Below are 23787 nucleotides of genomic sequence, written 5' to 3'. Positions count from 1 at the left end.
CCGCCAAATGTCCACCCAATAGTAGTCTTGCAGGAGGTTCCGAAGGTCTGTGTTCTCCTTGGTCACCGCCCTCGGGCCTCCCCCCTTTGCAGACCACCAATCTAACGCAGGGTCAGCCACTAACTTGAAATCGCTTCCTTCTTGCCAGCCTTCCAACCTCGCAAAGATCTGGCGTAGGAATCTCACCTGCCCTGCATTGGGTGCGTCTAGTGTGGCCAAAGTCACCTGCACTCCCTCGTAGTAACCCTTTATCCCTAGGAACCGTCCCCAGTAGCTCCTCTTGATCTGCACCACCATCATCCAAAATGCTTTCCCAATTAAGATAGCAAAACAAAAGAGTTGATGGCTGGAAGGTTTAGAATAAATCTTGACCTCTGGCATTGCTCTGGGCAACCCTCCAGACCATCGTTCTTCGCCTGCCAAGCCATTACAAAAGGGGAAAAACCATATGCAAATCAGGCTAGGTTCCACCCCCAAAGGGGTAGTCCAGCCCGGACTGCTAGGTCACATCCCTTTTGCACGAGACCACAAGCATCCCCAGACATGTTTCAGCCTTGTTGGGCGTCATCAGTGAGGAGTAGCTTGGGTCTCTAGGCCCAGCAGGCAAGGGACCCACGTCTGGGCATACCCTTCCCACTCGGGGTGACAATAGCAAAACAAAAGAGTTGATGGCTGGAAGGTTTAGAATAAATCTTGACCTCTGGCATTGCTCTGGGCAACCCTCCAGACCATCGTTCTTCGCCTGCCAAGCCATTACAAAAGGGGAAAAACCATATGCAAATCAGGCTAGGTCCCACCCCCAAAGGGGTAGTCCAGCCCGGACTACTAGGTCACATCCCTTTTGCACGAGACCACAAGCATCCCCAGACATGTTTCAGCCTTGTTGGGCGTCATCAGTGAGGAGTAGCTTGGGTCTCTAGGCCCAGCAGGCAAGGGACCCACGTCTGGGCATACCCTTCCCACTCGGGGTGACAATAGCAAAACAAAAGAGTTGATGGCTGGAAGGTTTAGAATAAATCTTGACCTCTGGCATTGCTCTGGGCAACCCTCCAGACCATCGTTCTTCGCCTGCCAAGCCATTACAAAAGGGGAAAAACCATATGCAAATCAGGCTAGGTCCCACCCCCAAAGGGGTAGTCCAGCCCGGACTGCTAGGTCACATCCCTTTTGCACGAGACCACAAGCATCCCCAGACATGTTTCAGCCTTGTTGGGCGTCATCAGTGAGGAGTAGCTTGGGTCTCTAGGCCCAGCAGGCAAGGGACCCACGTCTGGGCATACCCTTCCCACTCGGGGTGACAATAGCAAAACAAAAGAGTTGATGGCTGGAAGGTTTAGAATAAATCTTGACCTCTGGCATTGCTCTGGGCAACCCTCCAGACCATCGTTCTTCGCCTGCCAAGCCATTACAAAAGGGGAAAAACCATATGCAAATCAGGCTAGGTCCCACCCCCAAAGGGGTAGTCCAGCCCGGACTGCTAGGTCACATCCCTTTTGCACGAGACCACAAGCATCCCCAGACATGTTTCAGCCTTGTTGGGCGTCATCAGTGAGGAGTAGCTTGGGTCTCTAGGCCCAGCAGGCAAGGGACCCACGTCTGGGCATACCCTTCCCACTCGGGGTGACAATAGCAAAACCCCTTTGTCTTGTGAGCCTTATGAAATAAGATGCCAGATAGGCCTTACTGATGCATTTCCCCTTTGTTGTCGATTTCGCCTCCTGCTTGCAATGAGTGTCTTGTACAAAGAAGACCCCCAGGTGCTACTTGTGGAACATATTGCTAGTCAATGATCTCTTATTGTGCAAATTGAGCCCCTTTACGTTTAACGTGGCCACCCTCAACTCAGCCATTGCCCTTCTTCGACGTCCGCCGGTTATCCCTCCATACCTCCAGGAGACATCCGGCCCTCCCCGCCTGTGTTAAAGAATGCATGAAGTTCCCTTCACCTCTCTGATCCTCCTACCCCCTGCTCCCTCCCGCTTACCCCCCCCATCTGAGGCGTCCGAACATGTGTTGAACTGCTAGGGATGCGGCCACTGCCCTGGCCGCATTACCAATCCCATCACCTCCACCTACCCCATCTCTACTCTGACAGTGTTATCCTTAGTCCTTCCCAAACTTATTTCCACTAAAACCTACCAGAATTCCAGTGGTAGTGGGTGCAAAATGGTGCAGACTTTGCTAATGCTTTTTGTATTTTGTATTTGTTTATTATTTGTATCGCGCACCAAACTCTGAGGTAACTGGGCGCTTGAGAAACTTAGTGGTTACATACAGAAAAGTGCAATATATTCATGTTAGTAAAATAAAAAGAACAGAAAGGGACCCTGGTTACAGGTGAGTCCGGTAAGAGATCAAAGGCATAGAATTTGGTATGACAGACAAATGATTAGCAAATCATAAGTCATGATAGACAAAGAATGGCAGATCATAAATAATCAGTGGTATGTTTACAAGGTGAGGCGTCTTAGTGAAGAGACTTCTTGCTCAGCCAATTTTTTATGTTGGCTTTAAAAGTGAGGAAGGAAGGTTCCTGTCTGAGGGGGATCGGAATGAAGTTCCATTATTTGGTGGCTTGTACTGGGAAGCTAGCTCCTCCAGCTGTTTTTAGATTCAATCTCTGTACCAACAGGTTGTGGGAATGAGAAGATCTGGTAGTACGTGTAGGTTGGTGTTTGCAGAATTTGTCCACCAGGTATTTTGGGGAGGAGTTTGTGAGGCATTTGTGTGTGATGGCCAAGGTGCATAGAGTGATTCTGTCACGGATGGGTAGCCAATTGGCATTCTGTCTGTGAGAGGAGATGTGGCAGGATCTGGGAAGGTTGAGGGCTGCTCTCAGAGAGTTATTCTGAAGTATCTGGAGTTTATTTAGGTTGTGTTCAGAAGAGTGTGTTGCAGTCATCGAGTTTAGATAGAGCGAGTGCTCTAACCAGGGTTAAGGAGCTTCTTGTGGAGAGGTAAACTTTGCAGCTATAGATCAATTTATTGGTACAGGCTGTGGAGGAAGCCACGCTGTTTACCTGTTTTTTGAGAGAGAGAGTTGAATCGAGGTAGACCCCCAATGTTTTTATTTCTTTGGACAGGTGTGCAGTCATAATTTCGAATGCAATATTTTCAAAAGTCATAATGTCGAAAATATTTATTCGAAAAAAATGTCAAAAATACAAAATATTGATTTTTTTTCTATATTTTTTCGAAAATATTAATACATGCAAGGTATAAGGTAAGCATATGTATATGTATTTTATTAAGCATTTTTTAATGTTTAACTTTACAATACAATGTACTAACATTTAATAATTATATGAATTTAAAAACTATTTATTTTAACTATAAATGTATTAATAAATATTAAATATTAAATAAGTAGCATGCTTTTTTCAAGTTGAACTTCAATTATAACTTGTGTCCATTAGATGGCGCTATTGCATTAGAAATGTTTATATTGCTGTTTTTGTGATATTTGTTTTTGTTTTGTACGTACGTTACGTGTGCATACGTATACGTAGGCACCATTTTTAAAGTTCATTGCGAAACCGTTTCCTTTGCGTTCGCGTCTCCGGTTCTCCGTTCATGGATTTTGTAGATTTTTTTTTTTCATGGATTTTTTGGGACCTAATGGCTTTTTTTCCATCGGATTACTTGGATGTTATGGGGTTTTTTTTTTGGTTTTATTTACCGTGCATCGTGGAGTGTGGATTTATTTTTCTGGTTTTACTGGAGTTTCATTTATTCTTCCGTGCTGGATTTTACTGTTGGATTTCCAGGTTTGGATTTTTCTTGGGTTATTTTATTGTCATTTTTCTATGGATTGTTTCTTGCACATTCGGATTTATGGAGTTTTCAGCTTCCTGTATTTGGATACTCTTCTGTTTTGCCAATTGGATCGTAGATGCTTCGAAAACGTAAGCATTTTTAACATTTTAAATTAAATGCAACTGAATCAAAGTAGTTTTCTTTATTTTGCTCGTTAAATTTGCGTACTAGTTGTTCCAGTTTTTGATCGTGATCTCTGTATTTTTCTCTTTTGGGTTCTGCATTTGCCAATGAAATTGTTTGAGATAGGCGAAATTCCTGGTGTGTTTCTTCACATTCTTTTAAAAAATGCCACAGATTTGGGTTGTTGATATTGAAATTTTTTATTTAATCGGCTATGCCATCCTTCTAATGCATTGTTGGTTCGTGATTTTCTTTCTAATGTTGCTTGGTAGCAATTCCACAATGTTACAGGGAATTTTGGCCTGCGTCTTGTCCCTCTACGTGTTAATTGTCCTATCCAAGTGTTTTCAACATAATCTAATAAGTCTGAATTTTCCTCCTCATGATTCTTATAATATTCACTGTCAATCAAATGTTCGTAAAAATGTACAACTTGATCCTCTTTCACAAAAGCCAAAGCAAAAAGTTTATTTATGTTGTATTGATAAATACTGTCCTCTGTATATTTCGTGCTTAATCCTAGTTTTTGTAATTTTCTCCAAATGCTCTGTGTAAAATGAAAAAAACACCCTTGTACCCTTGTCTCTGTGTATATTGTAGAAAATGTCTTAATCTGTGCCATTTTGTAATCCATGATTATAGTAGTTGGTTATGAATCAGGTATAGTCTCTTTAATTTTGTTGAACACGATTTTATATGTTTCCTCACTTTTCCTTGGCATCAAAACATAAACAAGCGGTATGATTTTGTTATTAATTGTTCCATGAATGGTAAAAAACTGTTGAAACGGTTGTGGGCACACTTTAAATGTGGCGTCACTTTGCCATTGTTGACTTTGACTGAGATGTTGAAAGTTTGTTGCAGTTGAAAATATTATTATTTTCTCATTGTTTATTTCCATGGTGGCATTGTGGAAATTGTCTCCTTTTGTGGTTATTTTAAAAACTTCTGGTATTGTCACATCAGTATATATCATTGGTGCCGGTGGCAGATTTTCTTTTTGTTGTTTGGTACGGTTTATCGTACGTTGCATTAATTTTTCTCCTGGTAATTGTGCCGATATATGTAAGGGTAGCTTGTCACAAACACTTGAAATCACTGACCCACTTGCTTCACCTTGACTTTCCACTGCTTTTCATTTTAGTTCGTAAATTGTTTTTTTAATTATAATATTTGTTTGATCTGGTAGATGGTTGTGCTCATTTTTGGTTTTTACATTCCAAGCCTCAGTAATTGCTCTTGCGCTGCATTTTGATTTGACATATTCAGCGCACTTTCAATAGGTGCGTTCCTTTTTTTCGGCTTCTTTATAGAAAATATAACCATTCAAAACCATCTGTTTTCCTCCTTTTTGTGAGGTGATATACTCCACCTTGTCTTCCATTTTTCCTCTAAAATACTCTAAAATAACGGAGAAAATAAATGTTTTACCATTCCTGTCACATATTTTTATACAGTAAGATACCTTAATATGTAGTTACATGTTAGTTATGCTAATATTATCTGTTTTAGTTTAAAGTAACTCTAGTCAATTCCCTGCAGCCCGATCTGCAGTGTGGTTCTGTGAGGTAATGACTGTTTTCCACAACCGTTATCTGTTACTTGTTACCTAGGCAAGGTTCTTTACTCGTGGTTGTCACCTATTTGCTTAACCCTTTCTACCCTTTTGTTTTGTGTATGAGGGGTGAGAGGAGGGGGCTGGGGGACGGGGGCTTGACTGCGAGGTGTCGGGTGGCTGGGGGGGGGGAACCCCCCCTATTAAATGGTACTATTGATGACACTTTACATTGGTATATTACTATTGTTCGTCGACTTTTTTTTCAACATTTATTTTTCGAAAAATTGACTATTATATGTATATGTTTTAGATTTTTTTTTTTTGACATTTTTTTTCGACATTTTTGTAGTTCGACATTTTTTTGATATTATCAAACAATTTGGACACTTTGATATTGCTGTTAATGATGAAGGATGAGTATTGAATGTTGAGTTTATTCAGGCGTGCTTGAGTCCCCACGATCATCAACTCTGTCTTGTCGTCATTGAGGCAAAGACTGTTAGTAGCCATCCAGGCCTGGATTTCAAGGTAGATGGTGTTTAGTAATTTGGAATCATGGTCGTAGCAGCCAGTGAGTGGGATGAGAACTTGAGTGTCATCTGCATAGTTAGTGTAGATGACACCCAAGTTGTCTAGTCGGTCGAAGAGTAGCTTTGTAACTATATTGTAGAGTGTGGGTGACTCACAGGATCCCTGTGGGACGCCGCAGAGTATCAGTGTGGGGTCGGCTGAAGCTGATGGGAAGAAGACTCTAGTTGTCCTGTTTGATAGGAATGATTTAACCCAGTCGGAAGCATTGGAGGAGAAGGCTGCTGCAGTGTTAAGGTGTTTGGTGAGGATTTGGTGGTCGACAAGGTAGAAGGCAGCTGATAAGTCTAGGAGTAGGAGGATTGCTATCTTACCATTGTCCTTCGCCTCGTCCATTTGGACCTTTACATCTAGGAGGGCTGTTTCAGTGCCATGTCTGGGTCTGAAACTGGACTGTCTAAGTCCCAGGAGTTTTCCTCTAAGTGTTTCTGTATTTGGACATAGGCCACCCGATCCAATATTTTTAGAAGGAATGGGACAGTGGTGATGGGCCTGTAGTAAGTGGGGACATTAGGATCAAGGTTGTTTTTTTTTTAGTAGGGGCATAACCCAGGCTTCCTTAAGGTTGTTGGGTACTTGATTGGTGGCAAATGAGGAGTTAATTAGCGCGGTGATGAAGGGGGCTAGGTCTTTGGCACCTTCTTTAATCACGGTGGCTGGCCAAATGTCGCCTTGGCAGGGAGAAGGTTTCAGACTTTTTATAATGTCCTCAACTTCCCTTGGGGTGACTTGAGAGAAGCTGAAAGGAGTACACGAGAGAGGCTTTTTCTCTGGGTCAGAGGCATGTTGGGTTCCCGTGGATAGGCCTGGTTTTTTAGCGCTGATCTTATTTTGGAGCATGGTGATTTTATCTGTGAGTGCTTGTTGGATTTTAGAGCACCACTCTGCATCCTTGATGCAGTCTTGCGTGGGCAGTGCAGGGATTCAAGCTCTTTTAGGATACTGAATAGTTCCTTGTAACTGGAATTAGCTGTTCTGATCTTGATGGTCGTGCAGATTAATGAATACCTCCGTCCCCAATTACCACACAGGCAGAATGGCCAATCACTGCCTGTGCAATCTTTGAGGCTACAGGTGAAGTGAGCCGTCAATCTGGAGCCAGGAACGCCGGAAGGACCCCCTGAGCGCTGCAATGCAATAGATGGTTATCAAACAAGGTGCAATGATGATAATGTCATATGAAAACAAGTTGTAATAAGGCTTACCTAAGTGTAATGTAAACAAGGCCGCAGATGATGGGATGTATCAGGGGATCAACAGCAGAGTAAATGGGGTCGGTATCCAGTGAGGCTTGGATGACAGTACAACACCTGGGTCAAGATGAATCTACGCAAGAGTCCAGAATCCAAAAAGGTTACAAGGCCCAAAAGTTCCAGGCAAATGGCAGTCCGTTATGCAGTCCATTGAGAGTGTCCAGGGTCAATAGCAGTAGAAACAGATCCAGGGCAATGGTAACAGATGCAAGGAGGACGACGAAGACAAATCCGTGAAGCAGTCCGTGGTCGTAGTGCCTAAGTATCCAATGAGATTCAAAACGCCAAACAGTCCTTAAGAGGCAGCTGAGAAGCACTGACTTTGTGGCTTCCGATGCTTTTAACTGCTAACAACAGTCACATGATGCGCATCATGGAACCTTGAGGAAAATCACGTGCTAACAGATGATCGATGTGATTGGTAGTCATTCACCTCACGTGACGCGTGAATCTCTGTGTTCCTCGGCGGCAATGCGGATGTTTCCATGGCAGTTGCCACAGCACTGAGGGTCGAAAAACTCCCGGAGTGCCAGTCAGCGCTCTCCGTTGTCGAGCGGAATGCCGTTTCTTTGTGCCATGATGAGAGGCGACTGTCATGCCAGGTAGGTACGGGCTGATCTGTGTAATTGTCGATTGTTTAACAATGTGTGGACTGGGAGACGTGACATTAGCATTCTGGAATTATATGTTTCTTTTTTGGCTGCGAGGATAGCTGCTTTGTAGGTAGCAGATGCTGTCATAAGTACAGTTTTATTGATGATGGAGGGGGATTTGCGCCAAGTGGATTTGGCTGATCTTTTTATATTTCGGAGACTTTTTATTTCAAGGGTGAACCATTTTGTTGAGGTGGGCCAGAGGTTTGGCTTTCCTGAGTTTCAGAGGGGCTGCAAGATCCAGTGCAGATTTGAGAGTGTTATTGTATAAATCTACCAAGCTGGGCGGATCATGGTTGCTGAATTTGGTCTTGGTAAGGGTGTTGCTGATAAGTGGCTGGAAACTATCTATGGTTATGTTGCGACAGTTCATGGATAGCGTCGGAGGTGTTAAGGTGGTTTTGGTTGGAGAGGGTCCAGGGGTGGAGAATAGTACGAGATGATGGTCTGACCAGGCAACGGGTTCATTTAGGGTAATGGATATAGAGCAGTTCAGGTCGGCGACCCACTCCAAAGTTCTGCTTGATTTTAGCAGGACTTCAGTGAAGGGCACACAGTGCCTATAAATAGAGTGAATGAAGGCATGCTTGGGGAAGACCTTTTTGTTACACCCGCAGCACGTTTACATATCCAATTTAGTCATTAACTCTCAGAAGACTGCTTTGCCTGGCAGGCACTTGGAGCACAACGTTTGATGGTGGTAAGGCTTGATATAGCCATCTTAAATAGATTGCAAGAGAATGTGTTTTGGGTGGGCAGGTGTGAGTAGGAATGGCCATATGGATTGGCATGGTCATGGGCAGTCAATGGGTGGGTAAAAAACCAAACACCTACAAGCTTTGTGTCTCTCCTCATATGACATTACTCCCTAGCTGTACTCTAATGCAATAGTTGCGCCTTATGGGTGGCAACTTGACAGCCAAAACTAAAAATGGAGATTTAACATTGGCGGAAATACCCATTAGAGTACTACGGACTCCAACAAGAATTAACAACACCAGCCCACCATTTATAAGCTGTCGGTTTTACCGCTGATGCAAGTGGCAGTAACAATAATGAATATGAAATACTGCAATACTCATTTATGAGGTCCATTGGCCCTACTGATATTAATTTCAGGTACTTCCATCACAAAGTTTCATGCTAAGGCTTGATGAAGCTAGCTCAAACAGATCCCAGGAGGATGTGTTTTTGGGGTGGGAGGCAGGAAGTGGGTAGGAAAGGACATAGGGATTAGCACTGCCATGGGCAGCCAATGGGTGGGAAAATAACCAAACAGCACCTACAAGCATTGTGTCTCTTCTCATATGCCATCTATCACAAGCTGATAGATAATCCATTCGTTTCGGCGTATAGGTGGTGCTAAAGTGTCAATTAATAGCCAAAACTAAAATTGGCTGAGGTGCATAGACACTGTGGAGCGCAAGCCAGCAGGAGGAGAGCACAAGATGAGCTAGTCCCAGCAAGCACAGCATTAGGACTCGGAAAGCCCTACAGTGGTGGGTGCAGAGGTGAAAGGGGAAGGCAGTTTATAAGAAAGACACTAGAGGAGGTGGCAGAATGGAAGCACTACAGGGGTCGTTTTGTTAATTTACTTGCCTGAAGCTGCTATCATGCAAGTGTCTTTTGGTCACTCTGCAAGTGTTGCACTAGCTCGGGTGCTTGTGCTCTTGTTTTCCTTAGATTCCCCGAGTCAGTGCCACTGTGGTTATGCCCCACTTCTGCGTTGTGATTGGCTGTTAGCATAAGTAGGAGAGCAAGCCACATGGTAGCACGGTTCGACATAGGGGTAAGTAGCTGCAATCCCTGGCTAACGCTCAATGGCACCCATGGCTTAGACGTTTTTGGTTCTTTGTGATCAAAAGTATAGAAGTAACTTTGAGATGTGCCAGAGTCATCCCAGCAAAAGTAGTGCAGCCCTGCTGAAAAGTGTTCCCATTATCCCTTTAAACATACGGCAGTCTGATTGAGAAGTGAGGGTACTCGCCGAGCAAAAGCTTGTGCTTGCATGATCCTATTAGAGATATTCCAGCCCTGTTAAGAAGCTCAGGCACTGTCCCATAAAAAGTATAACATCTATGCTGATCAGCGCAGGTCGCTCCTTACAACTTGTACCAATGAGCTGCATGTCTCTTTAGGGGTGTGAAGGAATAGATCCGGCTGATGCGCTCTAAACGGAGACTATCCACAAAGGCTGGCACCCTCTGCACGGACACTATCTAAGAGAACTACAACTTACAAAAGCTTGTTTGCGAAAAAAAATCCAGACCTATTGACTTTGGCAATGCTTGTTTTTAAAGCCCCCGCTCTCTTCGTTTATTCCCCTTTGTGGCTGATTTAGAGAGTGTCTTCTCCACCTGCAGGTTCCCAGAGTCTACACTGTTCCTGTTACCTACGACCTTGGGGCTCTCCTGGCGCTGAGGCTTGTTGAGGGGAAAATAAGGTCTCAATAACAACGTTTACATTGGATAGAACGCACATGTAATTGTTTCTACGGAAGTCCTTCGATATGTATTAGCCAACATAATGGGACTGAATGTATCGAGCCTGGGATGTTCTAGCTCTGCGAGGATACGAACCCGTGGCCCACAGGTGGTGCGTGCAGCCCACTCAGCTATATACTACTACTGGAAGTGAGCAGGAACGGTCGTCTTCCACTACTTTATTTTTTTTTTCCGTTTACCATTCCTCAACTTTTTTTACGACCATATTCACCATTCTATAGAGAGGACTTGTCTATTCACGTCCCTGTGCAAGTGTAACGTTGGAACTGGAGCCTTAGTCACTAAGCACTTGTTGCAATGCCCCGGTCGCCCCACCTTGTCACATGTCACACTATGCTACCTCCTACCCTCTCCCCTGCCGAGACCACAGTTCCAATACTTTTTTTTTTTTAGGTACACTAGTACCACTCCTACTACTGGTATGTTTGTTTGAATGGAAAGGCGGAATTCTAACAATCGTTAATCTGAAACTTGAAACCATGTATCAAAGCCTGGAATGGCTGAAGTAATATTTTTGTGTCAATTGTCACCATACAAATTGTTTGTATATCATTGAGTGGAAGTTCTCCCCTTGTTTTCATAATTGTATGTATTGTATATTGGCAACTGTGCAATTTCTAACGTGTTAAAGGTGTGATGCAGATCTGCAGAAGATGCTTTCCTAAATAGGGTTTAACCTGAATAGTCTATCCACTGTGATAAACATTATTGTCTTTTATTAAAAAAATAAAAAAATACAAAAAAATGAGCATACGCAGGAACGAATTACTGCAATGTTATTTTATTATTCTTAAGAGTTATTTGTTCAGATACTAACTAAATGATCGTCAACACACATATCAATTGTAAGGCAATGAAATGAAAAGTTGAAATCATATTTAAAATATAATTGTAAAGATTTATGAAACATACAAAAAATGTTGTAAAAGTTTGTTGATCAAACTAATAAAACAACGCTTTTGAATATAAAAAAAAAGAGAGACTATTATCTAAAACAGATCCACACACGGACTTGAGTTTAAAATGTTTACACGAGCGGCTTTATTTCTTTAGCATTTTTACACAACCAAAAATATAATAGCAGTGCCCCTCTAAGTAGTTCTAGCACGACATGGTATTGGTTCGCTATTAGTGCAGTGAGATATAGAAGTGGTCAGAATGGTTTGGAGATCCAATCCACCTTCTCGCTCACCCTCTTCTATACCTTTTGAGGAAGTAAAACCAGCGACAGAAAGGACGGATTCTCCTTTGTCCGAAAGTGTTTAACTAAATAAAAATGGTGAACAAAATATGTTTTGGAGGAAAAAGAAGGTTGATCTAGAGTGGCGACGATCTCCTTTGCAGAAACCCCACATGAAGCTATATAATTGCAAACATTCTTTTAGTTGGCCGCTAAGCAAATGGTTGCTGCTAGTATTGACGGAAAGGAATTTATTTTTGCAAGTTTGCAGCCATCGAAATGTATTTGAAACCACCATCTACCAATTCTACATCTCGGTTTGTGAAGCCAAAAGAATGTAATTAAAACCCAAAATTGGCTCCACTAGCAAGAACATAATGAATGGCATGTAGAAGTTATTTAGGTGCTCACGTTAGGAGGAATGATTGATTCAGAGGCTTGCTGGAGGTGTAAACATGCAGTTGGCTCTTTTGAACATATGATCTGGGATTGTTATGAATTGAGGACATTTTGGAGGAGAGTCACTAAGAAGATTAATGAGGTTCTAAGGTTGCAGGAAGATTTTGACTACATTACTGTCATTTTGGGTGAGGATGATAAGGTGGAAGAACTTACTTACCCACAGAGATGCTGGTTTTTCAGGGCAGCAAATTCAGCCAAGAAAATAGTTTTGAGGAAATGGAAATGTGATGAGAGACCGACCTTTTCAGAGTGGATAGAAGACTTAAGACAGGTTTCCAGAATGGAGAAGGTTATTCTCCGCAGAAACAAAAAAATGAAATTGTTTGATGACATGTGGAGTAGATTTTTGGATGAGTTGTAATGATATTTTAGAATGATTTTTGTTACGTAGGGTAGGGGTGGTGGTATGTGGAAAGATACCTGGTGATGAATTCTAAATTTATAGCGTTGATGAATCTATGCTCTGTATGTATGTTTTTAGGTAAATTTCAATAAACTTAATAACACAAAAAAAAGATTGTGTACGAGAAGATAACACTGGAACAGGAATAATGTAGCCATGCTCAACATATTTTAGCAAATGGTTAATAAAGAATTGCTTGAGTGCAGCCCGGCCAGCTCAGCTATTGCCTTGCATTCAGCTCCTTTCCATAAAACTTAACACATAACGTTTACAAATCTCAGTGATATATGTGTATGCGCTTTCTGTTGGTGGGTCATGTCTAGGCTGAGACATACTGTAAGACGTGCTGCTATTGCTTTTAGTCAGTGCCAGAGCCAGTTGCGTTTATACTTTAAACTGGGGTGGTTTGCAGTCAAGCGCTGTGTGTAAAACAGCAGCATTATAATGCGAGTGATGCGCTCCATTCCTCGGAATGACCCGCTGAGGGAGCATCCAGAGTTCCTTCGGCAACTTGTAATCCAATTGCACGTGCGTTCGTAATGGCGTGTGCTTGCAGTGCCATGCCATGGGAAAAATCGCTTCCCTTCAGTCCTTAGCTTCCTGTCGGCAAAATTAACAATTTCTTCAGTCATGTCAACCGGACATATCTGAATTTTAATAAAAATCATTTAGCTATTTTAACTTTAGCTATTTTAAAAAAAGATTATACACATGAGATGCATGGTATCTGTCTCATTTAAAGATGGCTGGCTTGTTTCCAGAGAGCGTCCTTAGAGATGGTCAACCAAGAAGGCTGCCTCCATGGTACAGCTCCCACAAAATCAAAGAGTGCCAAGATGGTCAGGAATGGGTGGGATTAGCCATAGGGATTACATTGCCTAGGGGCAGGGAATGGGTGGTATTACAACTGTGGATCCCTCCTCAAATGTCATCCTCATTGGAAAAGCATTGCAGACCCACTTTCAAAGCCCATATTTAAAGCTCTTATGTTAATGACAATAGTTTTGGCTTTTAAGGTAGCGCTGACCTAATAGCCTAAACTAAAAAGGCACAACAAAAGTCATGTTGTAGTACAGCAAAACCCACTGCAGAGTGCCTCTGGTTGCTAATTCAATTTGCTTTGATTCGCCAGCACTGAAGCAAGAGTATGGGCACCAATAGGCCCAGTGGGCCCCCCAGTGTCGATCATATTCGTTCAGCTACTGCTGCCGAATGCACGTTCAAATGTCTTCCCTAAACCTTTTGCATTAAGCGCACGGGAAAACTGTGCTGTGGTGGGTTAGGCCAGGGAGAGGGCCTACACAGGTAGTCCGGTCGCAGAACTCGCCGCAAGAAAGGGATTTGAAGGAGGCTGTGGGTGGGGGTTGGCGGCAGCTTGATAAATGCAAGCAAATTACACATTTTTGGCTGGTTGTGAACAATTTGCTGTGACAATTAATGCATTACAATGAATGCAAGGCGACAATCTGTTTCATATTTAACAGGAGTAGCTTATAGAATAGGGACTACTTGGATGTATGTCAAACACTTTTTGGTGATTAATAGACATACATCCAGTGAAGGGAAGCAGGGGGCAATGTGTGCACAGTGTGTGTTGCAGAGGGACTTCAAGGAAATACTCACGTGGATAGGTAGCAAGTGGAATAAGATTTGCGCTAAAGTGGCCGTCTCTGGAGGTGGAGCAAATCTAGGATTGTATTTATTTATTTATATGTGGCGCCGAAAGCCTGCAGGCTTCGGCGCCAAATAACATCAACACAAAAAAGATCTACAAAAAGACGGGACAGAAGTCAGGAAAATTAGGACATGTCATGGATAGCATTACTTAAAGAGAAAGGTTTTTAGCTGTCATCGGAATCTTGTATTATTTTGTTCTTGTCTCAAGGCCAGGGGGAGTGAATTCCAAAGTTTGGCTGAGAGAACTGGGAACGATGTTCCCAGTCCGTTAGCCCGGTTGAAGCTTGGGTTGGTAATCAGTGCTAGTGTAGACGAGCAAAGAGTTTGTCTGGGCTCATAGGGAATCACCATGTTTTTGAGGTAGACTGGCAGCCTCCTGTGTAGACATCGATGGATGACCACAGCCGACTTTAAATGCACCCGTGCAGATACTGGGAGACAGTGCAGGTCTAGTCGAATGCTGGAAATCTGTTCCCGTCGCAATTTAATTTTAATGAAACTGACAGCACTGTTCTGTGTAATTTGAAGTTTTTGCATGCATGTCTTGTTAGCTCTTAGCTCTTATCAATAAGGCATTAATATTTTGGCCCGTGCTATGGATGTACAGTTGGGCTCAGAAAGGAAGGGACGAATATTTGTCAGCAGTCGGAGGTAATTTAGGTGCAGTTTTTAAACACATGATTAACATGAGTTTCGGAGCTAAGTGAGGACTCGAGGCGGATGCCTAATGTTTTCACCTTCTCAGATACCAGCATTTTGCAGTCTTGGATTGAAAAGGACAGGTATCTGGTTTTAAGTTTAAGCTTATCCTGAGGTGACCAAAAAATTAACAACTCAGTCTTATTTCCATTTAGACACATCCAGTTCAAGTTCATCTAGGTTTCAATCTGGGAGTAAATGTGTTCTAGGTTGATAGTGTCAAGTTCGTAATCCCCAGAGAGTTGCAGGTCTAGCTGGGTGTCCTAGGTGCAGTTGGTAAAGAAGACTCCAGTCTCCTCCAGGAGACTACACAGTGGTCGGATTTACAGATTGAAAAGCAACAGGGACAGACAGGCTCCCTGAGGGATGCCACAGACAATAGGGGCTGGAGGGAAGCAGCGTTGGCCCAGCAGATCCTAGATAACCGGTGCAAAACAAAGGACTGTACCCTGTCGTTAGCTTCCTGGCTGCATACGCCTACATTCCTTAGAGCATAAATGAGGAGTTTGTGATCTAGAAGGTCGAAAGCTGCTGACAAATCTAATAGTACCAGTAGCCCAGTTTTGCCGTTGCCCGTATTTCCTAACATGTGGGTCTGAAGGTCTACAAGTGCTGTCTCTGTGCTATGGTGTGGTCTAAAACCAGATTGTCTGGGATGTAAGATGTTGGAAAACTCAACAAATGCTTGAAGTTGGGTTGTAGCTGTTTTATCCAGTATCTTTAACGGAAAGTTGCAGTTCGTGATAGGTCTTGTTATCATTGGGGTCAAGTCCAGGCTTCTTTATCAATGGTTTAACAGTGACAGCCTTGATAGAGCCAGGAACCTGGTTGTTGCTAAACGAATTGACAAATCTCACAAGAAGGGGGCAAAAATGTCTTTGTTCTCGAGAATCAGCTCAGTTGGAATAACATTTTCTGGGCAGGTGGAGGGGCTTAGGGAGGTCAAAATGTTAATCATATCGGAGGTGTAAACAGGTGAAAATTTGAATTTAGGTACACCTACACAAGGGAGTGGATGTGCTGTCTGCAGTGAGGCAGGCTTATTCTTGGCCAATTCACTTTTGGTCTTTGCACATGCTTTAGCAATTGTTGCTTCAAAAGCCGTTTGTACTTTGATACAGGCTTGATTAGAGGGAGCAAAGGGGGTGGAGTAAGATTTTGTTTTTTCTAGACACTTGAGGATCTCAAAAAGCTTCTCTGAGCTATTATTGGCTTCCTCCATTTGTTTACTGAAAAGGTGTGTCTTAATTTCGAAAATTGTAGATTTATAGAGTCTAAGGTGTTCCAAAAAGTTTTATTTGCCTCTGTTGGGTGTTTGAGCCATCTAGTTTCAGCCTTCGTTTTGCTCGTTTTCTGGACCGTGAGTTCTGGGTGAACCATTTTTTATGCAATTAGTTGTCTCTAACCGATTTTTCCTTAAGGGGTGCGACTTTGCCCAACATGATGGCCAGGCTAAAGTTGAAGGCATTAAAAAGAGAGGTATGAGGGTCAGACTCAGAAGTGGAGAGCATGACCTGTTTCACATAATCAGTTAGGTCTGAAACATGGATTTTGTTGAAGTTCCGACTAACAATTGTCTTTAGAGGATTTTTTGCTTTCAGAGGAAGGTCAGGTATTTGGATTAGGAAATCTATAATGTAATGATCAGACCAAATTCAGGGTGCAGTGTTTTGTTTATTTGAGCAGTCAAGTTTTTAACAGCTACCCAATCAAGTACGTTCCCTTTATCTGTGGTAGGGTCACTGTTTAAAACCGAGTAGTAGATGTTGTTCAAAGCAGTTTCAAGGTCTATGGCATCTTTGTCAGCACTGTTATCACGCCATTGATTAAGATCCCTGACCAGTATGGTGGCAGTGTTTGGCCCACTTATGCTCCCAAGGAGCCGTGTGATATCTTGTTTGAAATTTGGTTAGTTTGGTCTGCTAGTTCGATTTTTGGCAGGTGATAGCGTAACCATCTGGAGTAGCCGGAGAGTCACTTGTGTCAGTAATCCAGGTCTGTCCTGGAACTAACAATAATAACTGTCTGGCTTCAGTCTTGTGGGTTGCAGGGGGGAGCCGAGTGGCACTAAAGCAGTTAGTCACACATCAGCACACAATCATTGAGGCTCACAGTATTTACTGAAAACATACTCTTTGTTATAAAGTCAAGCATCAAGAAATACTACAGTGCAGGTAAGTAAACAAAATAGTAAAGTGCAAATATAGGTGAGTAAAATGGTCAAGCTAAAACTGTAAAGGTGTTAAAAAGCAAACAAGTCATTCATAAATAGAAAATAAGTATTCAAAATCAGAACAGTGTCTGTAACAATTATAAATCCTTATCTAAACGGGTATGCAGTACAATTTGTGATCGGCAGGCCAAGGGAGGGTTCTCAGAGGCAATGTTGAGGAGTATGGAGTCAACTTTGACAAAGAGGAGTTTGGAAAGCATTTTGCACGTGGTGAGTGTGGTTGGGAGGGGAATACAGAGGTCAAAAGGTTGAAAAGTTGACTGAGAACTTTAACCTCTTAAGTGCCAAGGGAAGCAAAGCAGGGATCACACAAAACTTAAATCCAACCCCGTGCTAGGTGAGGGGGAGGTTCCTCATCACGGCCCAGAGGTTGGATTTCCTTCAGTTTCACATCGGCGTGTGTAATGGAGTAATTACAGTAAGCAGCCCTCTCCCCACCCCGGCCCCCAAAGCGTAGGTCCATAAGTATTGGGCCCCCTGGGGGCAGAGGGGTATCCATCTGCCCCCAGAGGAAAATAGAAAAAAAATATATATATAAAGATTTGGGTGGTGGTGGGGAGGCTCAGGGGGCCCAATAGACCACCAGTATTTTTTGTGCCTTCAAACGGGGGGGTTGCCCTCTCCCCCCCACCCTAAGAGGATGGGGGCACATCATGTAGCCCTCCCTCGGGTACATGAGATGCCCCCATCCATTTGGGCTGGGGGGGAGGCCACTGGAAATATTGGCACAGGCCCCTCCCCCCAAGCCTGGGGCAGTATCTTTTGCCCCCCGGGGGGCAGATGGGCACACACATGTGCCCATCTGACCCTAGGAAAGAGCCAAAACCAATATATATATATATATATATATATATACACACACGTGTTTTGGGTGGGGGTGGGGGGGTTCAGGGGGCCCACTAGACCACCAAGATTTCTTGTGTCTTCAATGGGGGGGGGGTGGCCCTCTCCGCCCACCCTAAGTGGATGGGGGGCACATCATGTAGCCCTCCGGGCAGATTTCTGCCCCTAGGAAGGGGTACATGAGATGCCCCCCATCGATTTGGGGTGGGGGGGAGAGGCCACCGGAAATATTGGCACAGCACCCCCCCCAAGCCTGGGGCAGTATGTTTTGCTGTCCCCCAGGGGCAGATGGGCACACACATGTGCCCATCTACCCCTAGGAAAGGGGCAAAACTAAATATATATACATATATATATACTATAACTTGTTTTGGGTGGGGGTCCCGGGGCTCCCACTAGATCACCAGGATTTCCATGCCTTGAAAGGGATGGTGGCCTTCACCCCCCCCACACCGTAAGTGGATGGGGGGCACCTCATGTAGCCCTCCCTGGGGGCAGATTTCTGTACATGAGATGCCCCCCCATCCATTTGGGGGAGAGGCCCCGGAAATATTGGCACAGGCCCCCCCCGACCAAGCCTGGGGCAGTACGGTTTGCCCCCAATGCATGTACCCATCTGCCACTAGGAAAGGGGCAAAACAAAATAAAATAAAAAAACATAACTTGTTTTGGGTGTTTGTGGGGGGGGGCACTAAACCACCATGAATGTTGTTAGTGGAAACAGGGGTGGCCCACTCCCACCTGACCCCAAATGGATGGGGGGCATCTCATGTAGCCCTCCCTGGGGGCAGATTGCTAGCACAATGGTTCCAAAACCAACCCAGAAATTAAGGGGGAGGGCAGCAACTATGGTTCCAATCCTGGATAAATCTATATGTGTTAGTATGTTTCTGTGCAGAACCGGATCTCCAGTCTTGCCTCGTAGTACGTAGGCATGCCAGTCTTTTCTTTCTGTTTCCAGGCAAGTGCCCAGAAAAAAAGAACAGCCAGTGAACACTGAAACGGAACGCCAGGAAGATCAGAGACTGCTACCGGCAAGAATTAAACTCCGACCCTGCAGAGACCCAATCACGGCAGTGGAGAGGCGAGATAAGAGGGCATCAGCTCCAGCTGCACCAAGACACAGAGTGTCCATGCAGAGCCTGAGGGCAGCAGCCTCGAATGGCTGCAGAACCAACTGGACCAAGAAAATCGGAAATGTCTCAGAGGTACGCGCAAGATCCCAGATGGTGCAGCCCTAAAAACAAACTTTGGACTCCGTCTTCCAGCAACGTCAGATCTCCCAGGTTGCAAGCCTGCACAGAGAAAGTGGCCGGTGTGATGAACTAGGAATGAGACGCCAACACAGAGGACTCGTAGCGATTGCTATAAACTTTTATTCAAAACAAGAGGGGTTGGAAAATGCTGCACTGTCCCTGATCTAAGAGGTATCTCTCTACCTTAACCAAAAACTAAGGGTCTGTCCTGCATTAAGATGTCCAAAGCAAAATGTCCTGTGTCTGAAATCCCATCCTAGCCCTCACATTCTAAAACAAACTCTAAGGTGCTAAGGGTATTGGTTTGACCTTGAAAGTGCACACATGTTAAAAGTTGCAAAAGAAAAGGATAACTCCACAGAAAGGTTCCAAAAGTGTTCACAGTCCCAGGGGGATGCTCCCTTCCCCAGGGTTTTCTCCAGCAGAAACAATAGTTCAACAAAAATAACTAAGTTCTTTATAGGCGAAGAGGATAACTGCAATTCACTTCACAGACTTGGTTTTGCCTGGTATACACTCCTGCCAGGACTTTCTTAGATAGCTCACTCAATTCACAATCCCAAGGCCATGGGTCTTCCTACACTCTCCTGGTAGGGCTTTCTCATACGACTCAGTTCACAATCCCAAGGGAATGGATCTTCCCTAGGATTCTCGTCACACACTTGACTATGCCTGGTAGATTCTCTGGTCAGGCTTTCTCATATAATTCAGATTACAATCCCAAGGCATGGGTCTTCCCCAGGATTCTCTTCACACACTTGATTTTGTCTAGTATACCCTGCTACAAGGGCTTTCTCATACAACTCAGTTCTCTCTCAATATTGGTGCGGGTCTCAGACTTGCACGGTTTCTCAGGCTGCAACCTTTTCCATGCATTCAACAATCTCTCTCTTCCTGGGCTTCTTCCCTTCCCAAACAGCCTTTCAGCTCTTTCCCTGGTGCGCTGCAATGCTCCCGAAGTGCCCCTCCATACCACCATCCCTAGCTGGGCTCACCAGCTTTGTTTGGCTGCTTCGGTATTCCTCACACCGTACCGTGAATACTGCCATTTGCTGGTCGATCAGGAAAATTATCAGCTTCATCTCGTCTCTCCGTCCGGTCACAGCTGTCAAAAGAGGAGCATCTTCCTCTGAGCCCTGCAACAACAGAGCAGCAGCTCTTCAGTTCCTTCCCCTCGGGAGTACCAGCAACCCCATAGCACTGGGCAGTGATTTGCCTGCTCCGCCCCTTCACTGCACTTCACCTGCCACCCAGTCTCCTCAAGCTTCTTCCGACACAAGCCTTCTGCTTGCATCAGCTGTGGGAAATTTTAATGTCCGAGCGATGCGCGTCTTCTTCCAACAACTAGAGCGTGGTGTGGGCTTTCGTGCTCTAGTTGTCTTCATAGCTCCATTCCTCCTCCTAGTATTTCCAAAGGATTCATATACATTCATATACATGGGATTCATAGTTGTTTTTTTCCATTCTATTTTCAGAATATTGTAGAATGCGATCAGCAAATCTTGTAAATTGTTGAAGGGGATTACTACAATATGCTATCATATCCCTAAAAGGAAACGGGGTATACCATGACTCATCTGCTGATGCCCGGCTCCCCCCATGAGGGTCACCTCCCTCCATGTGGTTCTCCCTCATATAGCCGCCCCCATGGTCAGGGTCAGGTAGCAGCTGCTGTACCCTGGCCAGATCATAAGAGGCACCCCACAGGAAAGGAGTGTTGACATCATTAGATTCATCACAGCGGGCTAAGACCGGCTTTTAAAGCTTTTTCCGAACATACACGCCCGGGTAGGGCAGGTGAACAACCCTTCGAAAGAGAGGAATATATATATACGTTGGGGACAGGAAACAGCACGTGTGGGTGAATTGGGTGGGGTCAGAAGAGAAGCGGAGAGGACGACGATGACCAAGAGACCAGCAGGAGGAAAGATTGAGCAGCAGATTGTGAGAGAAGTGTTTTGGAGCAGGTGAGGCACTGGCTTAAGTGTGTTAGAGGGTCTGCAGTGTGAGTGCACGTTTTTATGAAATGAGTGGTTAGGAAACACTGGTACACAGTGAAAGGAGGGTGACTGAATACAGGAGTGCTACAAGGAGGAGTGGTAGTAGTCGTGGAAAGGGAGTAAAGGGCAGGGGTGGAAGGAAGAGGGGAAGTGGAGTAGTAGGAGGGAGGAATAGTTTATATCTAAAGGATGAACACAGGAGAGAGAAGTAATGGAACATCAGTGGGATAGGAAGGTGGCGGGGAGGAGAATGTGGAGGAACAGGCATAGTAGGAGAGAAAGGGGGCAGTGGATGTGAGTGGAGCCAGGTGAATCTTGCAGAGCAGTTGTAAGGCACAATCCCTAAACCTATTACCCTGACGAGAACACATCTTGGAGCTACTCTTCTTCCTCCATATCAAGTCAGAGATGTCATCATGACTATGTAACATAAGAGAGCACATAACAAATGACTTACGGTTCATTCTCGAAAAATCATCATTGAAGGACTGGTCTTGCCAGAGTGTCAAACACTAGATCTCCAGAAGCAGGGCATGGTATCGACAGTAATAAACTGGCAGCAGCTGTTTCTCTCCTTGAATCTTACAAAACTGTCTCAGGATAGAGGTTTTAGGTTGTCTCAACCCAATGGAGACTCCACATTAGCTTTGGGAAGGCACTCTGCAGAGGAGGGACTCTGGGATACTCCATCAACAGCTTCTTTCCTGAAGACCATCAGCCACAGGTGACCGAGGGGGGAAAGCCCCACCTGACACTACTTCAATACAGAATGTACACGGATTACCTTCATTAACATGTGGAGAAAAAACCTTGTGCCAGAAAGCAGACTAAACCTGGCAGCATTAATCACATAACCGGGCTCCAAAAAATTGTAGGCACGATCTACGATGGTTCATGACATACAATTTCTGTGGCAATCAGCGCAGGTCTTGCCTAGTGTGCATATTAGTGCTGGAAGACACCATAGTATGCAAACATAGAAAAATATCCTTGGTACAAAGATCATAATGTAACCATAGTAATGAGAAGGTGAGTGAAAAATCGAAAGAAGTTGTACTTTTAACTGTAAGCACAAACTACTTGGAAACTTTTTACAGCACGTGGGGAAAACAATACAAATGATTATTCTTTTGCATACATAGTATTTGAATTAGCAGTTTTAAGCAGCGTTTGAGCAATTGTTAGCAGAGACCTTTGAGAACAAATCACAATGGTTCTTTCGAACCGTAAATTGTTGCTATATGGGCTTGTCTGCCACTCAGTCTGCAAATCGCTGCAGTCTGCAGACACACACTGCATAATGCATCAAAATTAATACTTTCCCCCCAAACCAGTGATGTCAGCTATGCCGTGGAGTTGTGTTTCGTTTTAATCTATCTCTGCCCATGCATTGCCCGCTTTTCCTCTCTTAGGATGTGGGGACTGGAGAATGTGGTGGATTGAAAGCAAAAAATTACAATACCAGTTACCTCTCGAATGTCTTCATTCCCTTCTTTTATATTTTCTGTTGCTCCCACAACAAGTTGATGGATATTGTCAATCTCACCCTCCTACATAAACAAGAAAAATAGGTACAATGAAAAAACACACACATACAATGTGAACTGTAATAAACAAAATCCTAAAATGCTGTGATTAGTAATGAATATGCCTATCTCTTCACAAAAGAATACGTAATAAGACATTAGCCTTGTAGTTGCTGCAGCCCTTCAAGACCCTCTTTCTTCAATTAGGACATCATCACAAAGCCAAGCAGATTCCACAGAGAACACAACTCAGAGTTTAATTTCTCAGGTTCCATTAGGCTCTATGTAAAATGTATAGGAAACAAATGTCAGAAATGGCACAGGTTTCTCAGATTCGTTTGTCAGGGTCTCTTCTTGGGTCACTCACACTCTCTTGCCACATGTTCCTTTCAAACTACACTGTCGTGGCAGGAGGCGTGGTTCTCTATTGGACAGCAGTGGGATGGTGTTGCAGGCGTATTTCAGCGGGTTGCCTTGAAGGACCATGGCTCTGGTCAGCAGGCCAACCAGCTTCTCTCAAAGGTCAGGTGGGTGGGATTGTAGGGGGTTTCTAGTTGGCTCATGTTGTATCATCTGGTTCAGGGTCCTGATCCCACGACTACCACCACACCCACTCTTGCACCCCTCTTCCCCCAGCTGACACGCACTAATAATGAATGCTGTATAAGAATGGGGCTGCTCAATGTTCCACCAGAAACTCGTTCATTTTCTCACCTGAGCAACACAACCTGTTCATCTCACTGTCGCTGTCCCTATGTCTCCAAGGAAGTTTCTACTCTCTTTCACATCCTATTCCCACCCTCACTTCCTCCTACACCAAGGTAACTGTTTCTCTTACTTCCTGGACTCCAGCCTCAGCTTCTCTCTTGCACCCCCTTCTCCTCCAACTGGGCTCACTCCTCCTCCTTATAAGTCATCTCTCCTCCTTACCCCTGTAATCTTCCTCTCTTCTGTCTCCTTCCAACTTTACAGCAAGAGGGAAGGAGAGACCTAATGGAGACTTCTTTCCTCTC

At 44.2% G+C, this 23787-nt stretch overlaps 1 protein-coding gene across 1 annotated transcript in view; it reads right to left on the bottom strand.

The window, feature by feature from the left end:
* STX18 (syntaxin 18) overlaps positions 1–23787 on the bottom strand; it is a 559937-nt gene that overhangs the window by 56019 nt on the left and 480131 nt on the right. The window contains exon 10 of the mRNA XM_069641306.1: positions 22718–22798. Within this exon, the coding sequence (XP_069497407.1) occupies positions 22718–22798 (81 nt within the window). The remainder of the gene's footprint in view (positions 1–22717; positions 22799–23787) is intronic.

This window comes from Ambystoma mexicanum, chromosome 1q (genome assembly GCF_040938575.1).
Source record: "Ambystoma mexicanum isolate Mex_15411 chromosome 1q, UKY_AmexF1_1, whole genome shotgun sequence".
Lineage (NCBI taxonomy): Eukaryota > Metazoa > Chordata > Amphibia > Caudata > Ambystomatidae > Ambystoma > Ambystoma mexicanum.
This window is presented reverse-complemented; position numbering and strand designations above follow the sequence as displayed.